The 27,848-nt window shown below is 45.1% G+C and overlaps 1 protein-coding gene across 1 annotated transcript; it reads left to right on the forward strand.

Annotated features, from left to right (window-relative positions):
* The first annotated feature begins 132 nt into the window (after positions 1-132).
* On the forward strand, positions 133-27,835 carry COG4 (component of oligomeric golgi complex 4). Its single transcript, XM_059999922.1, has 19 exons — positions 133-303; positions 1,950-2,032; positions 2,736-2,850; positions 5,809-5,983; positions 7,451-7,644; positions 9,860-9,965; positions 10,493-10,650; positions 11,382-11,440; positions 13,748-13,881; positions 15,621-15,739; positions 16,300-16,466; positions 17,271-17,436; positions 21,517-21,579; positions 24,590-24,706; positions 25,313-25,405; positions 26,328-26,411; positions 26,614-26,715; positions 26,964-27,092; positions 27,314-27,835. Exons 1-19 carry the CDS (start codon positions 133-135, stop codon positions 27,446-27,448), a joined length of 2,370 nt encoding a protein of 789 aa, XP_059855905.1. The 3' UTR covers positions 27,449-27,835.
* Positions 27,836-27,848: the final 13 nt, after the last annotated feature.

The following is a 27,848-nucleotide window of genomic DNA, read 5'->3' on the forward strand; positions in this document are numbered from 1 at the left end:
TGACCTTTTAAAGTAGACTTTAAAAAAAAAACCCAAAAATCTACAAATTCATTGGGCACTGCTGTGGGCAGCCCCAAAGACGTGGAGCGCCAACGAGCCGTGGGGGGGTCCTCGCGGCGCCGGAAGCGAGGAATGGGGACCAAGATGGCAGACCACGATTCCGCTCAGAAGCTGTTAGGGTTGCCTCCGCCGCCTGACGGCGTGGGAGGAGGCAGCTGTTCGGGAATCTCCACTGAGCTCATTCGCTCCCTGACCGAGCTGCAGGAGCTGGAAGCTGTGTATCAACGGCTCTGCGGCGAGGAGGTGGGGGACTGAGGTTCTTTTTCCAAGAGGATGCAGGGGCAGTGGGCTTAGGAGCCGTCAGTCTTGGGAAATTCAGGCTGTGGGAAGGTCTCTTCTTGCCGAGGAAACAAAAAAGCACCTACTCGAGAAGCAAGCGTGTAGTTGAGTGTAGTTGGGGCGACCTGACTTCTCTGTTTACTCAGTCTCATGCCCCCAAGCATGTTTTCCTCTCATCTAGGGGATCTGCCCCCACTCCCCCGTTGATTTCCCTGGCCCTTAATCTCTAGGTTTCTCTGCGAGAGTGAAGTTAGACTTGAGGGTATACGCCGACTCGCTTGCTTTTCAAAATAAGAGTAAAGGCTCTCTTGCAACGGCTTAGCAATTTTAAAAATTACGAAATCCTTTTACCCCATTATCTCATTTAAGCGAGAAATCATTTCAAATAACCTTGAAGCGTTTTAAGATTTCCTCCTGTGGGGAATGAATTTGGGGGTGTAATTTTAGTCTTTCAGTTAAATGCAGGGCTTTATAGAAGCTTGAGATTTTAAGACTCAGGCACAACTGTTCTAATCTTGGACAAGTCACTTCATCTCTTGTGCCCCTGCGTGGTGTCCAGTGAGGGGCGTGGGCTATATTCTGTCGAAGATTCATTCCTTGCAGGCTGCTTTACTTTTCCGTGCGACTTGATGATGTCAATACAATTTTGAATGCCATTTGGGCTCCTTGCCAGTCAGAAGAAAGATCTAAACTCTAATCTAAAAGTTTAGTAGCTGTTTCCTAAACCAAACTATTATTAAGGTTGAGCACAAAAGGCAATTTCATACTGGAGCAGAGGTGGTCATTGATATCTTGAGAATTTTCAAATATAATATTAACTTATACCAACTCTAGCAGCTTCTAATACGTTTTTCAGCAAGATGTGCTTTATAAAGTTCAGTACTAAGCTTGCATTCAATGAATGGGGGGAAAAAGTAAGTCAGTCTTACAAACAGAACAAACAATATTAGTTTTGTATTTGTATTTGATGACTGTCAGGGGCATGTTTTCCTCTGGATCCTACTGGACTATTTCAGTAGAAACATATAGCTGATACTTCTGTCTTTTGTTGAGCCATACGCAACATGCTATGTTAAGCACTTTATATGTGTTTTCTTGTTTGGCTCACACAACAGTCGTATGGGGTATATATTACTGTCCCTAGTTTACAGATGAAGAAACTCAAGCATAAGAAGGTTACATTAGTTAAGGTAGTGCAATAAATGCCTTGGCTGAGAGAGAATTATATTTATCGCTTCTGGCTACTGACTATACACTAGAAGAGACTTTTTATAACTGCCACTTTAGAAGTTTCATTTGTTTATTTGAGCCTTTATATTTTAAATGCCTTCCTGTGTTAGGCACTATGCTAATGAAATTGAATAAAAGTTTATGTACTCCCTTTGTTGTGTTCATCTCCTAGATGTAATAAGATACGCATAAGGTAACAATTATTATGTAATATGGTAAGTGCAGAAATGAAGTATTGTTTGTTAAAGTCCTAGAGGAGCTTAGTGAGAGGAAAGAAGACATTTGAAATGGGATTTACCCTTCAGCCAAGTGGTTGGATTAGATAACTCTTAAGGTTCCTTCTGATCATGCTAATGACAGGTTGTTTCTCTGTGTTTCAGAAAGTGGTGGAGAGAGAGCTGGATGCTCTTTTAGAGCAGCAAAACACCATTGAAAGTAAAATGGTCACTCTCCACCGGATGGGGTGAGTCTTCATCTCAGCAAGACCTATTGTTAATTCCATTAGGGTCCACTAGATAAGTTATTATTTTTCCTAACATTCTGTTATACAATGCAAGTTGAGTTTGAATTGAAAAGGAGCATTACCTCCAGGTAAAGTGTTTACCTAAGGGTATAGTTAAGCTGTTCTCAAAGTGTCCTTGGACCAGCAAGTATCAACATTTGGAAACTTGTTAGAAAAGCAAATTTTGGGACCTCACCCCAAACCTATTATACCAGAAACTCTGGGGGTGGGGCCCTAGACTCTCCAGCTTAATGTGCATACCAGGTGGTTCTGACATATGGCTCAAGTTTGAGAACCCCTGTTTTTACATATTATGTATATTTTCTAGTCATAAAAATTGCTCTTTGATTTCATCATCCTCTTAGATTGTTGATTAGTGCATTTTATGCTCACTTAACACTTGGGGGAATCTAAATAGTTTCTTTGGCAGTACTTATTTAGGGGTGTCTTTAGTAGTTATTAAAATTAACTTATTATTAAGTATAGGCCTGAGTTTTCACTAAAACACTCTTGAGAAAAAGCTGTGAATAGAATGAACAGAGCTAAGAGTTGTAGGGAGGTACAAAAAAAGTAGAAGACGTAGTCTCCATCTGCAAAAAAAATTTTTCCATCTCTTCTACTGTCTATTCCTATGGATATGTGTGCTGACAATGTGTGTCTCCAGTCCCAACCTGCAGTTGATTGAAGGAGATGCAAAGCAGCTAGCTGGAATGATCACCTTTACCTGCAACCTAGCTGAGAATGTGTCCAGCAAAGTCCGTCAGCTTGACCTGGCCAAGGTAATCCCGTTGAGCTTTTGATATTTGAGTTAGTAGAGGGCAGTAGAGAAGCTACCACGTTAGAAATTAGAGTAGCACCATCCAATAGAAACCTAATGCAGGATACCAAAACCAGACGAAGGTCTCACAAAAAAACTCCAGACCAATAGCTGTTATGAATATAGGCATACAAATCCTCAAAAACACTAGCAAATCAAATCCAGCAACATATATTAAAAAAAAAGACTATACTGTGACCAAGTGGGATTTCTCCCAGGCATGCAAGTTTGGTTTAGCCTCTGAAAATCAATGAATGTAACATATCATATCAATAGAATAAAGGACAAAAACCATAAGATCGGGCTTCCCTGGTGGCACAGAGGTTAAGAATCCGCCTGCCAATGCAGGGGACACGAGTTCGAGCCCTAGTCCAGGAAGATCCCTTAGTTGCCGCGGAGCAACTAAGCCCACGTGCCACAACTACTGAGCCCGCGTGTCTAGAGCCCATGCCCCGTAACAAGAGAAGCCACTGCAATGAGAAGCCCGTGCACCACAAGGAAGAGTAACCCCTGCTCGCCTCAAGTAGAGAAAAGCCCGCGCGCAGCAACAGACACCCAGTGCAGCCAAAAAAAAAATAGGTAAAATTAAAAAAAAAAAAACCATATGATCATCTCATAGACTCAAAAAAAGTATTTGACAAAATCCAGCACCCCTTTTGATAAAAATACTCAACAGACTTGGAACAGAAGAGACTTCCTCAACCTGATAAAGGGCGTCTGTGAAAATCCCACAGCTAATATACTTATTGGTGAAAGACTAGGTGCCTCCCCCCAAGTTCAGGAACAAAACAAGGATGTTAGCTCTTGCTGCTACTCTTTAACATTGTACTGGAGGTGCAGTACAGGTTAACATTGTACAGGGCAGTTAGCTAAGAAAATGAAATAAAAGTCATTCAGATTGGAAAAGAAATCTAATATGAACCCCACATGTGATGTAAAATTTCCCAGTGACCGTTTTTTTTTTTTTTTTTTTTTTTTGCGGTATGCGGGCCTCTCACTGTTGTGGCCTCTCCTGTTGCGGAGCACAGGATCCGGACGCGCAGGCTCAGCGGCCATGGCTCACAGGCCTAGCCGCTCCGCGGCATGTGGGATCTTCCCGGACCGGGGCACAAACCCGTGTCCCCTGCATTGGCAGGCGGACTCTCAACCACTGCGCCACCAGGGAAGCCCCCAGTGACCGTTTTTAAAAAGCAAAACAGAAATGGGTGAATGTAATTTTAACAATTTAAAAATAACATTTGTTTAACCCATTATATCGGAAATTACTATGAAACGGTATCAGTGAGATATTTTACCTTATTTTGTGCTAAGTCTTTGAAATCCAGTATGTATTTTACTCGTATACATCTTCACTTGGACTGGTCACATCTCTTGTCTTTTTTTTTATTTTTTTAAGATACAGTTTATTGCCACATTTATACCTCTTTTTTTTTAAGTTTTTATTTTTATTTTATTTTTTTTGGCCGTGCCACACAGCTTGTGGGATCTTAGTTCCCAACCGGGAATTAAACCTGGACCACAGCAGTGAAAGCGCCAAATCCTAACCACTGGACCACCAGGATATTCCCCACGGACTAGTCACATTTCAAGCACTCATTAGCCACAGGTGGTTCATAGCTGCTGTATTGAACACGAGCACAGGATCTGGGTTCTTGAACAAGTCAGTCCCAGCCTCAGATTGCCCCTGTGAAATAGCATAACAATTCCCTATCTATTTGTTCAGATTCTGCCAAAATAATTTACCATGAAACGTTATAGCCACACAGCTACCAACTCACATATTAAAGTTTTCTTAAATGTCTTGCTTCTTTAAAACAAAAATACTGGACTTCTCTGGTGGTGCAGTGGTTAAGAATCCGCCTGCCAATGCAGGGGACATGAGTTCGAGCCCTGGTCCTGGAAAATCCCACATGTCACAGAGCAAGTTAAGCCTGTGCGCCACAACTACTGAACCTGCGCTCTAGAGCCCACGAGCCACAACTACTGAAGTCCACGTGCCACAACTACTGAAGCCTGCGCGCCTAGAGCCTGTGCTCCGCAACAAGAGAAGCCACCGCAATGAGAAGCCTGCGCACCGCAACGAAGAGTAGCCCCTGCTCGCCACAACCAGAGAAAGCCCACACACAGCAACGAAGACCCAACGCAGCCAAAAATAAATAAAATAAAATAAATTAAAAAAAAAAGAATCCACCTGCCAATACAGGGGACACGGGTTCAACCCCTGGTCTGGGAAGATCCCACATGCCGCAGAGCAACTAAGCCCGTGCGCCACAACTACTGAGCCTGCACTCTAGAGCCTGCGAGCCACAGCTACTGAGCCCATGTGCCGCAACTACTGAGCCCGTGCTCTAGACCCTGTGAACCCTAGAGCCCCCCCCCCCCGCTCACTGCAACTAGAGAAAGCCTGCATGCAGCAACGAAGACCCAATGCAGCCAAAAAAAAAAAAAAAAAACATTGTAAGGACATTGTAAATCAACTATACTCCAATAAAAATTTTACAAAAAGAATGAAATACTGATAAAGATAATATATAAAAAGTAAATAAAAATACTTTTCATGTATTTTGCATATTTTATTACCTGGTTTACAATATCATGTCCCCAAAATGTCAAATACATTTTGATTGTGTTATAAATTAAACAGTATAAGCCAAATATAAATATGGATTATTCCCGTTCCTACTTCCATTAAAATAAATGACCTGGTCAGTCAAGTAAATAAAATTGTGTGATACCCAACAGTAGTATTGACCATCGTCAACAAGTTTTGTGAGTGGTAGTGGTGGTGCTTTTTAGTTTACCAGTGAAAGCTGAAAAGGACGTCTGGTTAATCACATTCAGCCCCTGAAACTCTCTACCTTCTGGAGAGAGATTTTTGAAAGAATAGGGCATTGTTTCTAACCACCAGGTCTTTTTGCAGAATCGCCTCTATCAGGCCATTCAGAGAGCTGATGACATCTTGGACCTGAAGTTCTGCATGGATGGAGTTCAGACTGCTTTGAGAAATGAAGATTATGAGCAGGCTGCAGCCCACATTCATCGCTACTTGTGCTTGGACAAGTCAGTCATCGAGCTCAGCCGACAGGGCAAAGAAGGTTGGCATCCCAAACTGTTGATTTGTAGTTTAGTTACAAGCGTCTGTAATCTAGTTTAAACATCTGTAATTTCTAGTTTAGGTACAAGCATCTGTAATCTGAACTAGGCAGTCTCAACCAGCAAAAGGACATCTGTTAGGAAATTTCCTTGTCTGGTACTAGACCCTGTGTAGGTCCTAGACCATCACGAGGCAGAAGTTGTTCTTCCTACTTTACGGAAAAGAAAACTGAATCCAGACCTACTACCCGTGGGTTCTTTACACTTGACCATGTTGCCTGTTTATAAAATTTAAATTAGGGACTTCCCTGGTGGTCCAGTGGATAAGACTGCATGCTCCCAATACAGGGGGCCCGGGGTTGATCCCTGGTCAGGGAACTAGATCCCGCATGCCACAACTAAGACCCAGTGCAGCCAAATAAATAAATATATATATATTTTTTAATTTAAAATTAAATTTTTAGCTTGGTATTCTGGGCCTTCTATGATCTCAACCCACTCTGTCTTTCTAGCCTTATTTCATGCCATTCAGTTATGCGTCCATCCATTGTGCACACATTTATTGAGCTCCTCTATATACCAGGATATGTACTATCTGCAATACTCTGCATCTTTCTGTTTCTAATCCTTTGCTCATTTCATTCCCCTTGCCTGGAATGTATGTTCCCCCTGCTCAGGTATCAAAATCCTGCCCGTCTTTGAGAGATGGAATATCATCTCTAGGAAGGCTTTTCTGATTACTTCAACCAGATATGTGACTGTGGCACCTTTCTTATGACACTTACCATACACTGAATTTTATTACAGTTATCTGCACACAAATCTTATTTTGTTCAGTTGATTGTAACTTCTCTGACAATAGGATCATGGCTGATTCATCTCTTTTTTTATTTTTGCGGTACACGGGCCTCTCACTGTTGTGGCCTCTCCCATTGCGGACCACAGGCTCCGGACGTGCAGGCTCAGTGGCCATGGCTCATGGGCCCAGCCGCTCCATGGCATATGGGATCTTCCCGGACCGGGACACAAACCCATGTCCCCTGCATCGGCAGGCAGACTCTCAACCACTGCGCCACCAGGGAAGCCCTTCTCTTTTTTATTTTTTTAATCTTTTTTATTTTTTGCGATACGTGGGCTTCTCACTGTTGTGGCCTCTCCCGTTGCGGAGCACAGGCTCCGGACACGCAGGCTCAGCGGCCATGGCTCGCGGGCCTAGCCACTCCGTGGCATGTGGGATCTTCCTGGACCGGGGCACGAACCCGTGTCCCCTGCATCGGCAGGTGGACTCTCAACCACTGCGCCACCAGGGAAGCCCGGAAAGCCCTTCTCTTAATCATCCATATTGTTAGTACAGCATCTTACACACACTAAGTGCTCATTACATATTTTTGGAATGTGCAGACCAGGTGGCATATACCTGACATAGTACCATTCTTTACCTTAATTCTCATTTTCTCCCCATTATGCAGGCAGCATGATTGATGCCAACCTGAAATTGCTGCAGGAAGCTGAGCAGCGTCTCAAAGCCATTGTCACAGAGAAGTTTGCCATTGCCACTAAGGAAGGGGATCTGCCCCAGGTGGAGCGCTTCTTCAAGATCTTCCCACTGCTGGGTTTGCATGAGGAGGGACTAAGCAAGTTCTCAGAATACCTTTGCAAGCAGGTATGACTCCTGATTGCTTGGCAGGATAATGTACAGTTCTCCACCTGCAGATTGGGGCACTGGGTGGATACATTTTCTGTGGATACTTTTTTACCTCTGGATTTGACTCCCCTTTTCTGCTGTATCCTGGCAGGACTGGATGCATACATTCATTCAACACTTACCTATTTCCAGTCTACTGTGTATCAGGCATGGTCTGGACATCTGCTGCTGTACATTTATTTCTAACAGACCAAGTGAAAGTATAGAAAAATTAAAATGCAGACTCTCTGACAAGCTGAATCACCCTTTCCAGGCTGTCAACCAGGGACTGGCTTCTTTTAAGAGCATTCAGAGAAGTTGGTTAGTGGTTTTAAGACTTCATAACCAAGCTTGAGTCTCAAAATAAGACTTGGTGGTGAGGGGGGAACCCAGGCTTACGTCTCAAAAATTGAGATGAAGCAGGTGAGGTCACTTAAGATTAAAACTGAAAAAGAAACAGGCTTCAGTTTTTCTCAGCTCGCCTCCACCCAGCCCATCCTTAGATGGAGAGAAGCAAACATCAGTAGGCATATGTGCACAGGGTTGTTGTTATTTAACTATATGTCACAGTGCATCCTGTCCCCACCCCCTCAATTCTATATAATGGAACATTATTTTGCCATTAAGAAAAATGAGACAGTTCCATATGTGCTGACACATTTTACTCTCTAACGTGTGGTTGGTTAAGTTAAATAACAGTATGCTATCATTCATGTTTAAAATGAAGGGAGTGGCAGTAAAAATGTATGCTTATATAAACATAGGATATTTTTGGAATGGTTAACAGTGGTCGCCTCTCAAGAGGAGACTTAGGAGACCAAGAGACATGGGTAAGATGAAGAACTACTTCTCACCAGACACTCCTTTGTTTCTTTTGAATGTTTAAGTATGTTTTACCCATTCTAAAAATTAATTAACTAAAAATAAAATATAACTGCTTTATGGGACTTTTTCGTTTTAAATTTATTTTTGGCTACATTGGGTCTTCATTGCTGCACACGGGCTTTCCCTAGTTGTGGCGAGTGGGAGCTACTCTTCATTGTGGTGTGCAGGCTTCTCATTGTGGTGGCTTCTTTTGCTGCAGAGCATGGGCTCTAGGCGTGCAGGCTTCAGTAGTTGTGGCACGTGGGCTCAGCAGTTGTGGCTCATGGGCTCTAGAGCGCAAGCTCAGTAGTTGTGGCACAAGGGCCTAGTTGCTCCGCGGCACGTGGGATCTTCCTGAAACAGGGATCGAACCTGTGTCCCCTGCACTGGCAGGCGGATTCTTAACCACTGCACCACCAGGGAAGTCCCTTTGGTACTCTTACATCAGTATTTTTTTTTTTAATCAGTACTTTGCCATCTGAAACCTGGAAATGGTTTCTACTGTTAATCCCTTAAAAATCCCTTCCAAGTACCCAGATTCCTTCCCCTGCTCAACGAAGCACCATTAATAATAACTTTGAGTTATACTTTGAAACAATTATTGAAACTTGGGACTCTCTCCCCAGTTTAATGACTGTAGATGTTATCAAAGAAAAGGAAAGCTTTATTTATACCTCTGAATGGAAGAAGAGTTAACTGTGTTAAGTTCTTTGTCTTCCCTGAGGCCTGGACAACCCAGAGCCCCCAAGGGATGTTCCTGTGTGCTGCCTAGGCTTTCAAGCATCAAGGGAAAAAGAAAGCCAATGGGAGGTCTTTTTGGAAAACTGAAGCTAGCCTTTGGTCTAAGAAATATATGTGGGGACTCCTGGGTGGCGCAGTGGTTAAGTATCCGCCTGCCAATGCAGGGAACACGGGTTCCATCCCTGGTCTGGGAAGATCCCACATGCCGTGGGGCAATTAAGCCCGTGGGCCACAACTACTGAGCCTGCACTCTAGAGCCCACGAGCCACAACTACTGAAGCCTGCATGCTCTAAAACCTGCGTGCCGCAACTACTGAAGCCCACGCACCTAGAGCCCATGCTCCTCAACAAGAGAAGCCACCACAATGAGAAGCCCGCACAATGCAACGAAGAGTAGCCCCCACTCGCTGCAACTAGAAAAAGCCTGCACATAGCAGCAAAGACCCAACACAGACAAAATAAAATTTAAAAAAGTTGAAAAAATAACTTTAGCATTCTCTTGTGCATATATGTGCATATATATGTTCAAAACAGAAATATGAGCAGTTAACCTTTAAAAAAAAAAAGTGCGGATTTTCTACTTTTTCAGGTGGCCAGTAAAGCTGAGGAGAATCTACTGTTGGTTCTAGGGACAGACATGAGTGATCGAAGAGCTGCAGTCATCTTTGCAGATACACTCACTCTTCTGTTTGAAGGCAAGCCCTTTTTCCACTCTCGGGAGACTGGAGACACTTATAACACCTGCATCACTAGCTTTTCTTTTCTCCTCACTAGCCTGATGCCTTTAATTTAATCCTATGGTTTGCTGTGTGTTGACTTATTGGAGAATTAACTTCCCAATTCAGTACCTGATTAGCAAAGATTAGTTAGCGTCTCTCAGATGTTTTGATTCTCCCTAGTCCTCGAGACCCAAACTCTAAGAGTGAATTTAACCCCAAAATAAATGACTGGGAAAAGTGATGCTTATTTCCAAAGATGCTCCTGTAGAAACTATTAGTATATTTTATCAAATGCCTGCTGGTTTACTAAGCACTGTGCATATTTAATAGACAGATTTGCTTAGCAACTCCTGGCACTGACGAGTACAATTTGTGTTCATTTTGGGAAGTAAAACAGCCAAAAAGGGTTGAATTAGACCCCAGGTCAGTCCTGGATGGAAGAAAGGAGTTTATCTTGTGGGAAGAATATTTGGAATACAACCCTGTCACTTTTTCCCTTCTAGGGATTGCCCGAATTGTAGAGACCCATCAACCAATAGTGGAAACCTATTATGGCCCAGGGAGACTTTATACCCTGATAAAATATCTGCAGGTGGAATGTGACAGACAGGTGGAGAAGGTGGTAGACAAGTTCATCAAGCAGAGGGACTACCACCAGCAGGTGAGCAGGGGAGGCTTATAGGTGGTTTAGTAGCAGCATTAGCGAGCAACACTGAATAGAATAAATTAGGGAGGGGAGTGAAAAAAGGTGCAGCTAGGAGAAAAATGGCAAATGCAGACTGGCCTGCTTCTTGCCTCTCACCAGCTACTTTGGACTTGAGGTGTTGTAAAGTTAATGATGGCCTCAGTACATGACTGAGAAGAAAGTAGAAAGGGCTTCCTAAAAGGAACACAACAGAAACGTTAGACCACTTCTCTATCACAAAATGTACAAGAGTGCCTTCTAGTGATTTAATGGAGTTTTACTTCTTAAGGTCCTATTCAGTGTTAAGTAATTTGTCTCAGATTTCTCCTTCATTCCTTAAGTGCTAAAGGTGTAACATTTGCTTTTTTAGAACTTTGTTTCTCCATTCCTTTGAGCAGATAAAGTAGGAGTAGGACTTAGAAATAGGAATAGCCCCATACAATTTTATTTCTAGAACTCTGGGAGACTCTAGACAGTAGTCCATTGGAACAGCACTAGCATCACTTTTAAGTGCGATAACAGAGGTGAATGTTAGCGTTATAAATCACAAGGAAGTCTTTGGCGCCTCATCCTGAGAGCCTACTTTTGGCTTGTCTGTTAAACAAACTAAACCTAAACATACTTATGCCAGAAGTTTGGAGTGACCAGCGAGGGGCAGAAAGAAGGAGGGAGGGGAAGAGCATTCTCATTTCTGTGGTATATTGCAGTTCCGGCATGTCCAGAGCAACTTGATGAGAAACTCTACATCAGAAAAAATAGAACCAAGGTAATGCGCTTTTCTTCAGCCCATAGGAGTTTGAATTGTTAATCAAGTATCATTCAGAGACTGCTCTCTTACAATGTGGTTTATGTTTTAAAAATACTTTATCTATGACTTTTTAAAATTTTTTTGCGGTATACGGGCCTCTCACTGCTGTGGCCTCTCCCGTTGCGGAGCACAGGCTCCGGATGCACAGTCTCAGCGGCCATGGCTCACGGGCCCAGCCGCTCTGCGGCATGTGGGATCTTCCTGGACCGAGGCGCGAATCTGTGTCCCCTGCATCGGCAGGCGGACTCTCAACCACTGCGCCACCAGGGAAGCCCTATGACTCTTTTTTTAAATGGAATATAGCATACAAACAAAAGCATATGTATAACATATTTGTGTTTTGTAAAGAATGCTAGATCATTACCAATACTTTTGAACTCCCCAAAGTGACTCTCCTCCCCCAAAAGTAACTACTATCCTAAAATTTTTAACTTTTACTTTTTTCTAATAAAAGTAACATATGCTTATTAAAAGAAATGCCAAACATAAAAGTGTATTCATTCAATTAGTAAATTTTTACTCTATACTTATTACGTGCCAGGCACTGGTCCTTGGTACTGGGGATATGTCAGAAAGCAAAGTGAACAAAACAGACATAATTCTTTCTTTGTGGCATTTATGGTCTATAAAGTAGACAATAATAGCTAACATGTATATGGTGTGTACTGTTTGCCAGACATTGTTCTAAACACTTAACCAATATTAAATCATTTAATCTAGGGTTTCTCAGCTTCCATACTATTGGCATTTTGGCTGGGTAATTTTTTTGTTGTGGAGAACTACCTGTGCATTGTAAAATGTTTAGCAGCATCCCTGGCCTCAACCCACTAGATGCTGGTAGCGTGATATCACCAGACATTGCCGAATGTACCCCAGGAGGTAAAGTCGCCCCCAGTTAAGATCACTGATTTAATCCATAAACACTTTTTACAGATGAGGAAACTGAAGCCTGGAGAGGTTAAGTGACTTGCCCAAGGTTGTTCAACTAGAAAGTGGCAGAGCCAGGAATAGAATCCAAGCAGTCTGAGTCTAGAGTTGGTGCTGTTAACCATTACAACATACTGAGCATAGAGTACAGGAAAGCATGTAATAAAGGGATGTAACCTAAGCTGATGAAGTTCAAGAAAAAAAATCGTGAGGAAATGACCTTAGATATGAGACTTTAAGAGTAAATAGGGGGACCCCCTGGTGGCGCAGTGGTTAAGACTCCATGCTCCCAATGCAGAGGGCAGGGGTTCCATCCCTGGTTGGGTTCCATCCCTAAGATCCTGCATGCCGCGCAGCACGGAAAGAGTAAATAGGATAAGAGGTGAAATGTGTAACACGTAGAGCAGGGAAAGCACGTGTAAAGACCCTGTGTATTTGAAAAACCCAAAGAAGGCCAGTATAGCTGAAGTGCAGCGAGTTGGCAAGAGCCTGCTATGAGATGAACCTGGTGAGGTTGTTAGAGTCAGGCCATTCAGTGTCTTGTATCCTAAGAGCTATGGAAATCATGTGATTACGGTATGACCAGATTTATGTTTTGAAAAGATTTCTTGGACTTCAGTGTGGAAAATGAGTTAATTTTTTCTATAATGTGAGGGAGGGGATCAACTTCATTCTTGGTAATGTGGATCTTTGTTATCCCAGCACAATTGTTGAGAAGACTACTCTTTCTTCATTGAATTGTCTTAGCATTCTGGTTGGAAATCTGTTGATCATAAACGTCAAGATTTCTGGACTGTTAGTTAATCTGTATGTCTATTCTTATGCCAGTAAAACCACACCGTCTTGTTTGCTGTAGCTTTGTAGTAAGTTTTAAAATTGCAAAGTGTGAGTCTTCCAAGTCCTTACTTTTCCAAGATTGTTTTGGCTATTCATCTGGATAGATGAATGGGTGTGAGACACAGTTTAAGGATGTACCCTAAAAAATCCCAGCACAGCCACATGAGGACTTAGGGAGGTGTGATTTCTTTCCCATGAAGCATCAATCATTTTTACTAATAGATCATTTTAAACCACTAACAAAAATACGTCTCCCAATCTCTTATTTAGCCCTGGCAGGATTTTAGGGGGTGAATAGTTCAGGTGAAACATGCAAATGGAATATGTGGTTGACAGCTGTCACTGATTATAATTGGACCAGCAGAGCCAGGAAGTCCATCGGGCAGAGCTGACCCTTCTGGGCCCAGGGGGAAGGGGAGTTTGGGACTATGTTTTCCCTGTAGCTCTTATATCTGAAGGAATCCAGTGTCCTGCTTATTCTTTCTGCTCCATGTGTCTCAGGGAACTGGATCCTATCCTGACTGAGGTCACCCTGATGAATGCCCGCAGTGAGCTGTACTTACGCTTCCTCAGGAAAAGAATCAGCTCAGATTTTGAGGTGGGGGACTCCATGGCCTCAGAAGAAGTAAAACAAGGTAAAGGCATTTCCCATGTTCTCTGGTATGGGTTGGGGTATAGTTGGCTCTGTTTTGTAATACTTAAGTCACAGATCTTTTAATAAGGAAATAATTGGGGCTTATTAGTTTGTGGGGGGGCTCTGTGGACAAATTGACTCCCAGGAGGAAATCTAGACTTCCCAGATTTTAGAATTGGACTGGCTCTTTGAGGCCATCTAACCATTTTACAGATGAGGAAAGCTAAAGGCAAGAGTGGTTCAATGATTTTCCTCTGCTCTGTTCCCCACACTATGCTTCCTCACCAGCTCAGATTTAGGGATTGGTGTTTAAGTAGGTGATATGTGCACAAGATAGATAGGTAGGTAGATAAAACAAAAAAATATACATAATTTCATGAGGGAACTTAAAGGAGTGATAGAAATATTCTAAAACTGGATTGTGGCTATTGTTACAAAACTCTATAAAACTACTAAAAAAAATCATTGAATTGTACATGTACAGTGGGTGAATTTTATGGTATATAAATTATACCTCAATGGAGTACTGAGGTATAATATTGAGAAAAGAATATGTAGTATAAAGAGTATATAAAAAGAGTACATGGTATAAAGAAAGCCTTTCACTCCCTCCCTCAGTCTCCCAGTTCCTCCAGTCACAATTTTGGAAGGGATAAATATGTTGAATAAAAAGGTGTGCCATGGTCCTATTTCATGGACAAATTGACTCTCCACGTTTTTAAGAAGACCATTTAATTCCTACTCATTGAGTATAGGCAGGATTCCCTGAACTGGAGACCTGAAACTGACCCAACATCTGTGGCATTCTGCATGGCTTGTATCAATAATACACGGCAAGGGAATTATTTATATGACCCAGGTGGGTTTTTTTTTTTTTTGCCACGCTGCGTGACTTGCGGGATCTTAGTTCCCCGACCAGGGATCGAACTCATGCCCCCTGAAGTGGAAGCACGGAGTCCTAACCACTGAATCACCAGGGAATTCCCTGAATTGGTGTTTAAAGGAGGATTCATGCTCATTTAGAGTTTGGTGCTTATTGCTGTTATAATAATAACCATGTGTGTTTAGAGTTGCACTGTTTAATACAGAAGCCACAAGCCATTTAATTAAAATTAAATAAAATGTAAAATTCAGTTCCTCTATCATATTAAGCACATTTCAAGTACTTAATAGTGGTACTATATTAGACAATAGATATAGAACATCTCCGTCATCACAGAAAATTCTGTTGGATAGCACTGGTTAGAGAATGAAATGGTCTGTACCCAATATATTTTAGTCTTTGGCTTTGGAAGCTTATGTCTTTTTTTTTTTTTTTTTTTGGAAGCTTATGTCTTTTGAGTCTTACCAGTTAATTCTAAGGAAATAATGGAAAAGAAGTAAAAACTTCTTTGTACAATAACATTAACTAAAATCTCCAATGACTATGATTTTCAGTTATCTCTAATAATGGCAAAATGTTTGGAAATAACCCAGGTGTCTAAAAACAGACCATCTACATGATAAGATATCATAGCCATTAAAAATAAGTAAGCTAAAAAGAAGAACTAAGCCATGTAGAAACATTGAAATATTTGTGATATAATTTCTAAGCAGAATACAAAATTTTCTTGGTACTGTGATTATAACCATGTAAATCATGTACAGATTTGGAACAGAGACTAGAAAGGGACCTGAAAAAAAATGATCCATTTCCCTTGGGGAAGAAGAGTGAGTATTCCTTTCTTGGCTGTCTCCTAGAGCACCAGAAGTCCCTGGACAAACTCCTCAATAACTGCCTACTGAGCTGCACCATGCAGGAGCTAATTGGTCTATATATTACCATGGAGGAATACTTCATGAGGGAGACTGTCAACAAGGTAGGAGAGAGGACACATCCCTGGGAATTGGGGCTTCCTGTCCAAGAAGCCAGGCTGAAGGGAAAGGCCGAGGCATGTCATAGTTCTTGTTCCTACTTTGAGAATACCCTTGCATGCAGACTGAGTGTACTGCTTTGAATAGTTAGAGGGCATCTTTGGAGTGATCAGGCTCTTTGTGGACCCAACTGGGACTTCTTTCCCAAGGATCACAAAAGAACACCTCAGCTCCTCAGGGAACCTACCTGTTCCCTGCCTCTCTGGAAGTATGTGAGTGAGGAGCCTTGGGAAAGAAGGGCCTTGCCTGGTGTCTTACAACCTACATAACAGATGTTCCCAAGGCAAACACCCTAAATACTTAATTTCCTAACGTGGTGATTAGTAGGGAAGTGAGCTATTTTGGCAAGGAAGAACCACTCCAAGCTGTGACCAGAATAAGCTATGTTGGGAAAAACACGGACAAGGTACAGAAAAGGGAGCAGAGCCAGGGCCTGTTCTAGAACCATCTAGAACCGTGACATACAGAACTGGGGCCCTCATTGGATGCTTTGCCTTTTGTGTAGGCTGTGGCTCTGGACACCTATGAGAAGGGCCAGTTGACATCCAGCATGGTGGATGATGTCTTCTACATTGTTAAGAAGTGCATTGGGCGGGCTCTGTCTAGCTCCAGCATCGACTGTCTCTGTGCCATGATCAACCTCGCCACCACAGAGCTGGAGTCTGACTTCAGGTACAGTTAACACCCTTTCTGCTTTCTAGGAGGCAAAAAGGTCCTAGTTGTGGTTGCTTCCTGAGGCCCATTTTGTTTTTTCCTCTTTTTCCTTATGATTGTAGTTCAGTTCTATACAGGGTATAAGCTCCCATCCGTAGCACAACATCCTTGACTCCAGGCAGTTGTACAGCAACCAGATATGTTATAGGCCAAAACTGTGTTCCCTGGACTGGATTGGAGGAGTTATTAGCCCTCAGACCTAGGAAAGAGACCAGGCAGCTCAGATGAGGGCAGTAGTTGTAATTTTAACAATGATAATTACCACTGCTACAGACCAGGCACTGTGCTAACTTCCTGCTCCTGTTCGGTCCTAATAGCGACCCTATGAGGTAGGAACCATTTAGCTCTCTTTTGTAAATGAGGAAACAGGCTCAGGGAGATCACACATCTCATAAATGGTAGAATATGGAGTAGAGTGTGACATTCAAAACCTATTCTCTCAACTCTTACACGGTACTGCCTTTCACTAAGCTGTACTGCCTTCTCTTGAGTATTTTGGAGCTCAGTGGCGTTAAGTGAAAGCCTCATAGGGAGTAAAGAGTTGGCCAGTCTCCTCTGTATTCTTTCATATCAGTGCCTTTGAGAGGGTGTTGGCCTCTCATACCCTGGCTGCTAAGCGTCTTGTGTGGTGATCTCAAGGATTGGTTATTCCCTGGAAAGAGCAACTTATGCTTCTGGGTCAGGGTAGTGAGCCCTTTGGTGATGCTGAACTGGAGGCCAGGTTGAGTGCTGTCAATCCTCATATGCCAATCTGCCCCCCAGGGACGTTCTGTGTAATAAGCTGCGGATGGGCTTCCCAGCCACCACTTTTCAGGACATCCAGCGTGGGGTGACAAGTGCCGTGAACATCATGCATAGCAGCCTCCAGCAGGGCAAATTTGACACTAAAGGCATCGAGAGTACTGACGAGGCCAAGCTGTCCTTCCTGGTAGGTAGCCCCACAGGTTGTGAGCTGCTCAATTTATCTCAAGGGGTTGACCTGTGACCTCTAAGCCACAGTATAACAAGCCTTCAACTGGAGGCTTTTCCTCCAGTATCTATATACAAGGAAAACTCCTCCTTTAAGGAAAGCTCCTCCTAGAAGGTTGTGAAACCATTTCTTACCCAGGGACCTATTTCAGAGCAGCCCGAGCCAGGACATGCACTGCACTGTTCCCTGCCTGGAAGGCTAGGCGCCTCAGCTCTCCCCAGCACTTGTTCCCAAGAGCACTACCCAGCTGCTGAGGGGCTCCACTGAGTATCAAGCTTGGATTACATCTGTGCCAGGCCCCCAGACTACTTCCCTGAGGACATCCCACAACATGGGTTGGGGCTGACCCGTTAGGCCTACCAAACTGCTTTTCTAGCGTACTTCTCAGGCTTTCAGCTTCCTCAGAAAGGTGACCTTCTTAAAGTCCTGCTACACAGAACGGCAGTCTTACCATTGTGTGACAGCTGGGGAAGGAGAATCGTGGAAGGACGAAGGGATTTATACAGGGTAACAACTAATTTGTGATGAGCCAGAAAGAATGCAGATGAGCCCTGGGCCTGTGATCAGGCGTTTCTGGCACATGGTGTCTTTTCATGTGTGGGTACGGCGCCGTCAGAGGTCATTCTTCTCCACCCCCACACTGGCCAGGCTCTGAGTCTGCTTGGCTCCTGGGGTTCAGAGACCTGACGGAAGCATCCAACAGCAGAGCTCTCAGTCAACAGTCCACACATGGGGTCTCTGAACACCTGGGGGTAGGATGCAAAAATGTATACACTTTTTTTTTCTAGAAGCAAGGTCCTTAGCTTTTATCATTCTTAAAGGGGCCTATAACACCAAAAGAGTTAAGATGTTGCTTTCAGAGACAGAAGCCTAAACATGCTAATATCTACTTTGCCCCTATGCAGGGGAGCCCACAGTAACTAGTCCTCAGATCCAATGAAGTCTATTTAGGAAACCTTACTTTCTCCTTGTCATTGAAAATATCTTCCCTGAGCATGGGTTCTATCTTTTTAGGATGTCATGGTTGATGCCAAAAAAGAGGATGAACTCCAAGAAACTATTGCCTCTGAAATATAGTACCTTTGGAGAACTTTGCCAAAATTTCTGGCAACCAACTTCATATGATCATGAACTGACTTAAATTTTTCATTTTGTTTGCCTTCTATTTCATTTTTTATAGAACTTATTTTTATTCTTTCATTTCTCTGCTCAGAAATGACTCCTTGCTACCTACCATATCAAAACTAGACATCTTTGCCTGACAGTTTGTTGAAGGCCTCCAGAATCTGATCCATCCTGTCACTCTAGTCCTATTTTCCATCCCTTGGCTCCACGAGTCCCCAGTAGGCTGGCTGCTGTGTGTTCACATATTCGCTGCTCCCATTCAGACAGCTTCATTGTTTGAGGGCCCAGAAGATAAGGCCAACAAGAAAAGGTGATGCTAAATGCTTGGTGACAGTTTTCTGGTTTTCCTGATGCCAAGTACTTAAAATGTCATCACTCCCACTGTAGGACCTATTTCTTATGTCACCTTGATTCATTTGGCTGTCAAGATGAATTCCCCAACAGTGCTGATGTATCATTCACCATGAGCTAGCGATAAGCCCAATGAATCCATGCTTACAAGTACTGTCAGTACAAGGAAACTTTGACATCAAAGTTTTTGGTATTTGAAATCAATACCATTTGAACTCAAATCCATTTTTCCCTCATGACAGATTTTACTTATGCCCTCAGGTGCCTTGGAAACATTTATGTTGTGGCCTTCATCCTTGAGCTGTCATGACAGTGCAGTTATTTCTCTGGAAGCTTGCGATGTTAGCAGCCTTGTGCTGTGGCATGCTAATGAAAGACCTCAAGTCTCATCCATCCACCATGCAAGTGGTCTTAGCAGCATTGTCAGCAGCGTGATCTTGCAGTATTAGCTGCAGCACACTGACAAGGGCAGTATTTTTGTGGAAGACAGGAGGGACATCCTAATCTCAATCCCTGGGGTTATGGGATTCTTCTTTCACCCTGAAATCCTGAAGCTTCTGACTCATCTCTTGAAATACTAGCCCCTCCTCGAAGTACCTCACCTCGGCCTTCCTGGTCATGGCACCAGAACACCAGTTCAAAGGCAATGTGATCTTCTCAAACTCTAATCTCTCCTACACAAGGCCTCTAAATTAGTATTCCCAAACAAGAGCTGTGCTCGTGTGGCATTCACCCACTTTATATAATCGTCAGTGCCACTCCGTTGTCCACAGGACAGCATAGCTCCCAATTCCCAGTCTGACTTCACCCATCTCTGCAGCTCCACCTCTTGCCATTTCCCTGTACATGTCTGTGCACTGACTCTCCTGGTCCCCAAATACCTTTGGATTTTATGCCACTCTGCATTTGCTTATGTTATCCTTTCTCCAGAAGATAGTCATTCACTCATTCAGTCATTCAACAAATATTTATTGAGAAACTTCTATATATCAGGCACTGTTCTAGGTTTTTGAGCTGCACTGCCCAGTATGGTGTGGCTATTTAAATTTAATTTTAAACTAAAAATCCAGCTCCTGAGTTGCACCAGCCACATTTCAAGTGCTCAGTAGCAACACATGGCTATTGCTACTGTACTGGACAGTTCAGATTTAGAATACTGCCATCATCAAGAAAGTTCTCTTGGACGGTGCTATGCTAGAGATACAGCTGTAGAGAAGACAGACTAGATCTCTGCCTTCTGGAGCTCTCATCCGAGTAGGAAAGGGAAACAAGAAACAAACAAGACAATATCAGATAATCCTAAGTACCATTAAGATAATATCAAACAGGAGACTGGACTAGAGGAGGCCGATGGGGGTGGAGAAATGTACTCACCCTCCTCTCCTATCAGAATTATGTTCCAGCCTTTTAAGTTCCACTCAGTTACCTACTCTACCATGGAGTTTCCTAGAATGCCTCAGACCAAAACATTGTGTCTTTCCGCTAAATGACCATAGCAGTTTTTACCTTAATTGTCACTTTTGTCACATGCTGCTTTTTATGATTGGTGTTTCTGTACCAAACTCATAAGGCCATTGAGTTATGAAGGAAGGAGCCCTTGGCCTAGAGTGGGGAGACCTAAATTCTAATCCTGGCTCTAATCCTGTCACTCTTTGAAATGCTGTCCTCCTACCCTGCTTTATTTTTCCTCATGGCATTTATCACTACCTGACACTTATTTATTGACTTCCCTTCTGGAATGTAAACTCTGTGAGGGGATGGATTTTGTCTGTTAACTGCTTTCTTCCCAGTACCTAGAACAGTGCCTGGCACATAGTGGGCACTTTAAATATTTGCTGAATCAAAAGTTGACTGACCTTGGTGAATTATTTCACCTTCTTAGGAGTCATGTTTCCACCTGTGAGCTGGCTTGATAATACAGTTGACTCTTGAACAACACAGGTTTGAACTGCACAGGTCCACTTATACGTGGATTTTTTTCAATGGTAAAATACTACAGTACTACACAATTCACAGTTGGTTGAATCTACAGATGCAGATATGGAGGGCCAACTCTAAGTTACGTGCTGATTTTCGACCGCATTCCTAACCCCTGCGTTGTTCAAGGGTCAACTATACTTGTTTTGAAGAAGGTGTTCAACAGAGCCAAAGAACTAATGATGAGAAAATGCCTCATAGGTGGTAGGCTCTCAGGAAGCATTTCTTTAATCAATGTCAGCTGTTGCATCACCGACCTGGACTTGGAGGTTTGGAGCCCAAGGACTTCTCCGAGACTTGCATGCCTAAACATGGAACAAAAAGACCTGAAACCTTGGGTCACTACCTCTGAGGTCAGATGGCTTCGCTGCCTTTGTGTCAAGCCCAGGAGAAAGGGCGAGCCTGGTTCACCATTCTGCCCACTGAGACCTGAGCCCACTGCCTGATAACACTGGTGTGGGTGGTCCTTAGCGCCCCCCACCCCCACCCTGAGCCTCAGGAGTGCAGCTGTCAGCCAGTCTGGCCTTGGAGTGGGTACAAATAATAGTGATCAGGAAGTCACATTCTTCTGTCCTTGTCTCCCAGGTGACCCTGAACAATGTGGAAGTCTGCAGTGAAAACATCTCCACTTTGAAGAAGACACTGGAGGTACAGGGGAAATTGCCTATCAGCTTTCAGTGGCTGTAGCCTCCCCAGACCTCCTTTTGAGAGTGAGCCCTGTGCACTCTTCCTAGTGGGAGCTATGGCATTCCCTGGCATTGAGCCAGCTCTTCTTCAGAGCATTTGAGGGGATTCATTAGTGAATGACATGGTAGCAGGACATCTCTGAACTATGGGGAGAGCTCTGACCCATGAGTTAGGAGATCAATTCAAATTAGCTCTTCCAGCACATACTTGGCATGTGACCTTGGACAAATCCCTTAACTCCCTGAGCTTCAGTTCTCTCATCTGTGAAACAAGATACAGATCTCCATGGTGCCCTGCTTTGGGTTTGTTGCTTGGCCCGATAAAAAAAACAGGATTGAAAGCACTTTATAAAAGTGATAAAGCCGGGCTTCCCTGGTGGCGCAGTGGTTGAGAGTCTGCCTGCCGATGCAAGGAACACGGGTTCGTGCCCCAGTCCGGGAAGATCCCACATACCGTGGAGCGGCTGGGCCCGTGAGCCATGGCCACTGAGCCTGCGCGTCCGGAGCCTGTGCTCTGCAACAGGAGAGGCCACAGCAGTGAGAGGCCCGCATACCGCAAAAAAAAAAAAGTGATAAAGCCCTCTATAAATTTTGAGATGAAGATGATATGGGGGGAATTCCCTGGCTGTCCAATGGTTAGGGCTGTGCTTTCACTGCCAACGGCGCAGGTTCAATCCCTGGTCAAGGAACTAAGATCCCGCAAGCTGCGTGGCGTGACTGGAAAAAAAAAAAATGATGATATAGGGTTCACTTAACCCTATACAGAACCAGTTGCTGTTGTTTTTTTTTTTTTTTTTTTTTTTCAGTACGCGGGCCTCTCACTGTTGTGGCCTCTCCTGTTGCAGAGCACAGGCTCCAGACACACAGGCTCAGCGGCCGTGGCTCACGGGCCCAGCCGCTCTGCAGCATGTGGGGTCCTCCCAGACCGGGGCACAAACCCGTGTCCCCTGCGTTGGCAGGCGGACTCGCAACCACTGCACCACCAGGGAAGCCCTGTTATCATTTTTTTAAGGAAGGCCATATAACAGTGGAAATTGCTTGGGCTTGGAAGTCACATACCCCTGAGTTCAAGTCCCCACTTGACCACTGACCAGTTGTGTGGCCTGAAGCAAGTTCTCTAACCTCTCTGAGCCTCAGTTTCCTCTTTTGTATACAGGGGTAATGCTCTCTGCCCCACAGGTTTGTTGTGAGAATTGAACAAGAATATAAAGCACCTGGTACATGAGTGGCATGCAGTGGTAGTTAATGATTGTATTAGTAGTTATACATAACATCATGGAGCAATCACTTTGTTAAGTATTAGAAAACGAAGAGCCCAGCTCTCCATCACTCCCCAATTCTGCCTCTGGGAGAAGAGGGAAGCCAGAGTCCTGCCTCCCCAGCGGACACTCATACCAGGGAAGATGCTTGGCTACAGAAGCATGGGGCTCAGTGCCGAGGCTGGTGCTGAGTGTTGGCTTTAGGGCTGGGCGGACTGAGGAGGCCGAGAGCCAGCACGTGAGAAGAGGGCCTAGTTGCTGACGGGGTCCCTGAGGGAGGCTCGGAGAGAGCAGTCAGGTGGGAGTTTACAGTGTAAACTGGACCAGATTAGGAATTCACCCCCAAAAAGGCCTTAAAATGGAATAAAATAAGAGCAATATTCACTAACTACCAGCAGTGTAGTGTCTCTCACGTTATAAGTGTTCAACAAGGTAGTTGTTGTTTTCAAGTCATGGCACGTTAGACTGTATTCCAGATTTTTTCCTTAACGTTAATTAGTCTGTTGGATTTTGAATTAAATTTTTGGGAAATGTTAGGAATTCAGAACTGAGCCAGCAGAATTAGCCAAGTGAATGAAAAGAAGGGTAACAAAGAGCTGGAAAAACAATTCCCATAAATCGCCCCTCCCCCTTAGATTTGCATTTCACATGTATTCTTTCTCAACCCCATCAGCAGTCCTTTGAGATAGGCAGGTCAGGTGGTGTGACATCCGTTTAACAGATGAGGTTAAAAGGCTAGTTAAAGATAGTAAGTATTGGAGCTGCAACAGGGACCAAGGACCTCTCCCGGCTAGATCAGTCCCTTTGCAGCTCTTCCTGACAGCTGCTCCTACTGTAGCCAAAATGGCACCAACTGTTAGGAGGCTATAGGAAATGCAGGCAGCTTCTGCCAACCCAAAGCAGCTCCCCCTGTGGCATTCTCTGCAGCTAGACCTTAGTGTGGGATTAGGAACAGGTGCCCTGGAGCCATAATTCCCAGCTTGAATCCCAGCTTCACGACTTACTGCTGTGTGGCTTTAGGCAAGTTATTAATTTCCCGGTGCCTTAGTTTCCTCATCTATACAGTAGGGATAATAATAGTGCCTACTCCATAAGAAAGGTACTTTAATTAATAAAAGTAAAATGCTTAAAACTGGGGCCCTGGCACAGAGTAAACACTTACATCTTACCTATGGTCATGACAATATCCCCTGGGCAGCCAGACCAAATTATTTACTAAGCAGATCCTATTACAATAGCTAGTGTCTCCTTAGTGCCTACTACGTTCCAAGCACTGGGCTAAGCACTTTGTGCATCATCTCATCCAACTCTCAAAACCACCATGGGAGCAGGAATGTGTTCCCACTTTATGGCCAAGGAAATTAAAGCTCAGAAGCTTTAAATCACTTGACCAAGGTCGCTCAACTAATACATGGCTGAGCCAGGATTTGAAGCCAGGAATGCCTGACTCTAAAGGTGTGAAAAACTTCTGATATTTGTGTTTCTTACTCACACCCCCTGACACCAATACCCTCATATTACAAAGAGGGAAGTGGGAGCCAAATGACTAGCCACGGGATCAAATCCAGGTTTCCTGAGACCCAGCCAGGGTTCTTGCCTCGGATTGACCAGAGCTGCTCCCAGAGAAGGCTAGAATGTTGGCCTCTTCGCCCTCCTCACACGCCCATGGCCCAGGCATGCTACGAAGCCTGATGGCTGGGTGTTTTCCCCTAGAGTGACTGCACCAAGCTGTTCAACCAAGGCATTGGAGGGGAGCAGGCCCAGGCCAAGTTTGACAGCTGCCTTTCTGACTTGGTTGCCGTGTCCAACAAATTCCGAGACCTCTTGCAGGTAAGCCCCAGGTTCAACTGCTGCCTGAATCCTGGGCCTGTGTCTTGCTCTCAGAATATTGTCACTGGCTTATCATGGGCTTCATGCATATAAGAAAACGGGAGGCGGGGAAGAGGAGGCACGAGGGAGCAGAGTACAAGCCACTGAACTTGTGCGAGTCCCTTGAAGACTAAAGGTTTTTCAGCAGTGCAGCTGTCACGTTGACAAGATGGCATTCTGGTCCTCTAGAATCTCCACAGTGCCAGGAGCCCTCAGAAGGGTCCTCAGAGGAAATTGAACCATGTGGGTACTGAGATCTGCTTGGCCTTAGCCGAAGGTGCTGCCTAGTACCAGGCACTCAGAAATCTCTTCTTTCTAGAGTTTAACAGACCAACCCCATGGTCTCATCTCTGGCCTGGACCTGAATCAGAATATATCTGGAAAGGAACAAGTTGTTCCTGGAGTCTTTGATTAGCATTATTTCTGTTAGACTTCAGACAGGGCCTGCAGAAAAGCCTCATGACTGGAAGGATGCCCTGACAGTCAAAGGATGGGTAGAGCAGGAGAAAGGGAAGGGATGGAGGCATGTGCCTTCTGTGTCTGATGCGTCTTTGCCTTGTCCTACAGGAAGGGCTGATGGAGCTAAGCAGCACAGCCATCAAGCCGCAGGTGCAGCCTTGGATCAACACCTTTCTCTCTGTTTCCCACAACATCGAGGAGGTCAGCCTGACCACGGACGGCCACAAAGCCCAGGATTACCCCTCATTCCCTGGCCCACAGCTGGAGTGCAGTGGAGCTGTCTGAACAGACTAGACCTTACATATTTCTCAGGCCCACTTCCCCTGTGCTCGAAGGCTAGGTTCGTCCCAGAAACAGGTGGTTCCTCCCAGAAACAGGTTGTTCCTGCAGTCAGAGGGCTCCGAAAGACACCTAAAGGGAGTTTGCCTTGACCTGACGCATTCTCATTTATTGAGGCTCTTTTTGCCCCACATCTTATAGACTTGGGACCTCCCTCCCTCCCTCTTTCTCTCCCTCCCTCTCTCCCTCCCTCTCTCCCTCCCTCTCTCCCTCCCTCTCTCCCTCCCTCTCCGCATTGAGTCTTCATTGCTGTGCGTGCGCTTTCTCTAGTTGCAGTGAGCAGGGGCTACTCTTTGTTGTGGTGCGTGGGCTCTAGGCGCACAGGCTTCAGTAGCTGTGGCACGCGGGTTCAGTAGTTGTGGCTCGCGGGCTCTAGAGCGCGGGCTCTAGAGCGCAGGCTCAGTAGTTTTGGCACACGGGCTTAGTTGCTCTGCAGCATGTGGGATCTTCCCAGACCAGGGCTCAAACCCGTGTCTCCTGCATTGTCAGGTGGATTCTTAACCACCACACCCCCAGGGAAGCCCCTCTAGCCTAATCTTTTCATTCCTGTATAACATGAGATACAAGAGGGGATAAACTGCCAGGAGCTTTGCCATATTGCGTGGGCCACTGCTGCAGCCCGGGGCTGTTTGCTGGTCAGAAGCGTGATGCAGAAACAGCAGCAGTTTCTGCCAGCCTGATTTTAAGCTGATTTTAGGCTGGATGAGTTATAAGCTACAAGGGTGGGGGTGAATGGTCCTTCTTGGAGACGCCCCTGGTGACCCACCTTGCTTCCTGATAATAGGAAGAATTCAATGACTATGAGGCCAATGACCCTTGGGTACAACAGTTCATCCTTAATCTGGAGCAGCAAATGGCAGAGTTCAAGGTGAGCAGGGGCTCTTGGGACCAGCCTATAGAATTACCCACCTCTGCCCCAGTCAGCAGCCTGAGGCTTCTCATCACACTCCTGCTGGGAACCCAGGAAGCTCTTCCGAGCCCCAGGCCATAGAAATACTCCCACAGGAGAAAGACTCCTGGGAGGCAGAGGGGTGAGTTGGGACTCCCGCTGATGCCTAACCTGTTTGCAGGCCAGCCTGTCTCCAGTCATCTACGACAGCCTGACCAGCCTCATGACCAGCCTTGTCGCAGTCGAGTTAGAGAAAGTGGTGCTAAAGTCCACCTTCAACCGGGTAATGTCAAGGAGGCACAGGCCCCCCTGCTCTGTTGCTTTCCCTCTAAGGAAGACAAGTCCGTCTCCTCTGTCTGCCCAGGCCCTGCATATCTAGGCTCAGTCCTGCCCTGAGGCAGTGGGGCCAGCTGAGGCACCATCTGAGGCCCAGCTGGCCTTGCAGCCCAGCACTGAGTGAAATTGGGGGCCAGTTCTGCTTGGCCAGAGGGCCAGACCTTAAACAGTGACTGGGCCCGTGTTCCCTTGCAGCTGGGCGGTCTGCAGTTTGACAAGGAACTGAGGTCACTCATTGCCTACCTCACCACGGTGACCACCTGGACCATCCGAGACAAGTTTGCCCGGCTCTCCCAGATGGCCACAATCCTCAATCTGGAGCGGGTATGTAGGGCTCCCTTGGCCTAGCCAGGGAAAGGTGACTGGGAAGAGAGGCAGAGATAAAATTTGAATCCCTGCCACTCCCTCAAAACCAAGTCTCCACCAGCAACCCAGCCCTGCAGGCCACCTTCTTCCTGGGCACCCCTGCTCTGCCTCTGGTGGAGCCCAAGGCCTTCTCTCAAGATAGCCCCTCCTTGCTGACTCGTCTCTGTTCTTCCCCGTAGGTGACCGAGATCCTAGATTACTGGGGCGCGAACTCTGGCCCATTGACGTGGCGCCTCACTCCTGCTGAAGTACGCCAGGTGCTGGCTCTGCGCATAGACTTCCGCAGCGAGGACATCAAGAGGCTGCGCCTGTAGCTGCCAGGGTGACCCCACCTGGCCCATCACGCTTTGGGGCCCATTCCCTAAGTGGCCACAGCCCAGACTGTTCCACTGCTGGCAGCAGGGAAACAAGGCCCCGACGCAGTCCACTCTCTGTTCTCAGACCTGTCAGGGTGCTTTGGGAGACAGTCTCTCCCCACCAAGTGAGGTAGGTCCCCCTTGGCTCCTAATTAGGTGGGGAAGACAGGGCAGGCCAGTCTCCTGCACGGGTAGTCATTCTCTCGTCCTTGGACACTGCAGCAAACGGGCTGCCAGTCTTAAAGGACTTAGGTTTATCTAGGGACCTAAGGAATTAGGTTTATTCCGAGGAGAGGCTGTGATGCTTATGATCACCCTAAATAAAGATACTCCTTGAAGAGATGCCAGTGTGCTGTTG

The sequence above is a fragment of the Delphinus delphis genome, chromosome 20, assembly GCF_949987515.2.
Source record: "Delphinus delphis chromosome 20, mDelDel1.2, whole genome shotgun sequence".
NCBI lineage: Eukaryota > Metazoa > Chordata > Mammalia > Artiodactyla > Delphinidae > Delphinus > Delphinus delphis.

Excerpts from the sequence above, each read along its gene's own strand:
- COG4 (XM_059999922.1), top strand. The coding sequence starts at position 133 with ATGGGGACCAAGATGGCAGACCACGATTCCGCTCAGAAGCTGTTAGGG. Across the intron at positions 7,645-9,859 it reads CAGAATACCTTTGCAAGCAG|GTGGCCAGTAAAGCTGAGGA; the intron begins GTATGACTCCTG and ends CTACTTTTTCAG. Across the intron at positions 25,406-26,327 it reads TTTCCCACAACATCGAGGAG|GAAGAATTCAATGACTATGA; the intron begins GTCAGCCTGACC and ends TCCTGATAATAG.